At 38.8% G+C, this 2768-nt stretch overlaps 1 protein-coding gene across 1 annotated transcript in view; it reads left to right on the top strand.

Moving 5' to 3' along the window:
• ly75 (lymphocyte antigen 75) overlaps nucleotides 1-2768 on the top strand; it is a 63693-nt gene that overhangs the window by 47509 nt on the left and 13416 nt on the right. Inside the window, exons 21-23 of the mRNA XM_037693088.1 lie at nucleotides 1046-1182; nucleotides 1457-1562; nucleotides 1731-1925. Of these exons, the coding sequence (XP_037549016.1) occupies nucleotides 1046-1182; nucleotides 1457-1562; nucleotides 1731-1925 (438 nt within the window). The remainder of the gene's footprint in view (nucleotides 1-1045; nucleotides 1183-1456; nucleotides 1563-1730; nucleotides 1926-2768) is intronic.

Below are 2768 nucleotides of genomic sequence, written 5' to 3'. Positions count from 1 at the left end.
ACTTTATAATCCAGTGCACTTTATAATCCAGTGTGGTTGATAATCCAATGCACCTTATAATCCAACGTGTCTGATAATCCAGTGCACCCCATAATCCAGTGCACTTGATATTCCAATACACATTATAATCCAGTGAACCTTACAATCAGTGCTCTTTATAATCCAGTGTGACTTTTAATCCAGTGTGCCCAATAATCCAGTGCATTTTGTAATCCAGTGTGCTTGATAATCCAGTGTGCTTTATAATCCAATGTGGTTGATAATCCAGTGCATTTTATAATCCAGTGTGGTTGATAATCCAGTGCACCTTATAATCCTGTGTGCTTGACAATCCAGTGCACCTTATAATCCAGTTCACTTGATATTCCAGTGCACCTTTTAATCCAGTGAACCTTACCATCCAGTGCACTTTTTAATCCAGTGCACTTGATAATCCGGTGCATTTCATATTCCATTGTGCATTTTATATTCCAGTGTGCCTTGTAATCTAGTGCATTTTATAATCCAGTGTGTCCAATAATCCAGTGCACTTTATAATCCAGTGCTTTTTTAATCCAGTGCACCTGATAATCCAGTGTGCCTGATAATCCAGTGCACTTTATAACCCAGTGCGCCTGATAATCTAGTACGCCTGACAATCCAGTGTGCTTCATAATTCAGTGCACTTTATAACCCAGTGCGCCTGATAATCCAGTGTGCTTTATAATCCAGTGGATTTTATGATCCAGTGCGCTTTATAATCCAGTGCACCTGATAATACAGTGCACCTGATAATACAGTGCATTTTATAATACAGTGCACCTTATAATCCAGTGTCCCTATGATAACAGACCAATTCGTTGATATTGCACCTTATAGTCCGAAAAATATGGTATATCTTCCTGCAAACAATGGCACCTGCTTTGTTTAGAAATTGTGTTCATGCCAATATAAATATTGCTAAGGTAGCTAACCGCATGAAAATTTAGTCTTTTATTTAAATTTGCATCCTTTGGTTGTATTTACGAAATACTTTCTTCTAACTGTGTCAAATTTGACCTTGCAGTAAGTTACTCCTACTGCAATGAAGCAAATTCCTTCATTTGTGAAAAACACAATGTCACATTGGTGGAGAGATACCCGCTGGACCCGCAGCCCGGAGGACTTCCTTGTGAAAATACTTCTTTGCTTTTCAGAAATAAGGTCGGACGCTTCCTCTTATTAACAAGATTGCCTGTATTTTGTATGGTCGTTTTCTTCTAGCCCTGATTGGGCACGTTTGATGGAAATGCTGAGAGATTAAAAATGACAGATGTCTTCATGATTTGGGAAAAAAAATAATTGAAAGATGTAGTTTATTGTAGTTAGATTTACTTTATAGTTTTGTACTATAAATGTATTTAAACAATAATATGTCATGCAGATCAATAACATATCATTTTTATGTGGTTAAAGTACTGGTGTTTATATATTTCAGTGCTACACGCTGCTGAACGTAAAGTATTTGTCCTATAAGGAAGCCAACGAGCGGTGTCACTCTCTGAGGGGAACCTTGGTCTCGATATCCGATCAGGTCGAACAAGGTGACGAGCACGCGTTTTATTTTCTTTGAAATAAACAAGCAAGTTTAACATTTTATTATACGTAATTCCTCCCTCACATGTAGCAGCAGACCTTTGTGTGCAACAGTGAAATTAAATGTATTTTAATTTGATCAAGTCTTCATACTGCATATTCTGTTTGTGTTCCAGACTTCATCAACACACTTTTGCCAAAGATGGAAGGTTTGGACAGAATCTGGATCGGTCTGAAAATAAATCTGAACCACAGTGAATGGATCGACAAGTCCTCGTTGAGTTACTTCAACTTCAACCCTCTGCTCCAAGGAATGCACAGAGCTATAAACATTAATGTAAGGCCATCGTCCTTCATGCCTCTTTGGATGAGTTCTGCTGAATTTTAACAGAATGAACACGTTTAGTTTTTGACCACAGTGTTCACGCTTTTATGGTAATTAATGAAACCACTCATTCAACCTTTATTTAGACAGGTAAATCCCATTGAGCCTCGAGGACTCATTTACAAGCGAGACCTGATTTCAGCAAAGAATTATGACGACAATGGACAACAGCGACAACAATAGACAGTTATAAGAAGGCATACAGATTTTTTTTTTAACGAATAGGATGGCTAAAAAAAAGAAAAGTAACAAAAAACAGCTAGATTCTAAGGCGAATGTAGAAAACTAAAAACAGGAACATGTCTGCATCCACACCACAGTTTGTGTAACACACAAAGTTCTGCCTTCAAACATTCTTTGTTGGAGAAAAGTATTCTCGTTTTATCTCGTTTTATCTCGTTTTATCTCGTTTTATCTCGTTTTATCTCGTTTTATCTCGTTTTATCTCGTTTTATCTCGCTTACTCAAAAGGAGCCGCGCTCAATGACAGCAGAAGATTTTTATCTGCAAGGGACAGGTTACACACACTGGTCAGTGCCAGAACACAACGGGGTGTGGGCCAGGGGGTGGGGTGGTGGAGGAGGGGGGTGTGCAGGGGAGGGAAGTGGAGGGAGCTTGTAGGTCCTCCTCCCCCTTAAATATTTGAATAAATTACCGGTAGATTCTATTTCCTGCATTTTGGTGTAGCCTATTTTAACGGGTTGTTGAACATCAACATTTACCTCCTTTTGTAAACACTTGATTAAATTACTATTTTAGAGAGCGACAACAGGTTGTGTGTGAATAAAGCCGCTCCAATTCTGTCATGTCCTACCCCCCCCCTCCCCCC

This window comes from Nematolebias whitei, chromosome 2 (assembly GCF_014905685.2).
Source record: "Nematolebias whitei isolate Nwh7 chromosome 2, NemWhi1, whole genome shotgun sequence".
NCBI lineage: Eukaryota > Metazoa > Chordata > Actinopteri > Cyprinodontiformes > Rivulidae > Nematolebias > Nematolebias whitei.
Note: the sequence above shows the minus strand (reverse complement) of the source record. Positions and strands in the feature narration are given on the sequence as shown.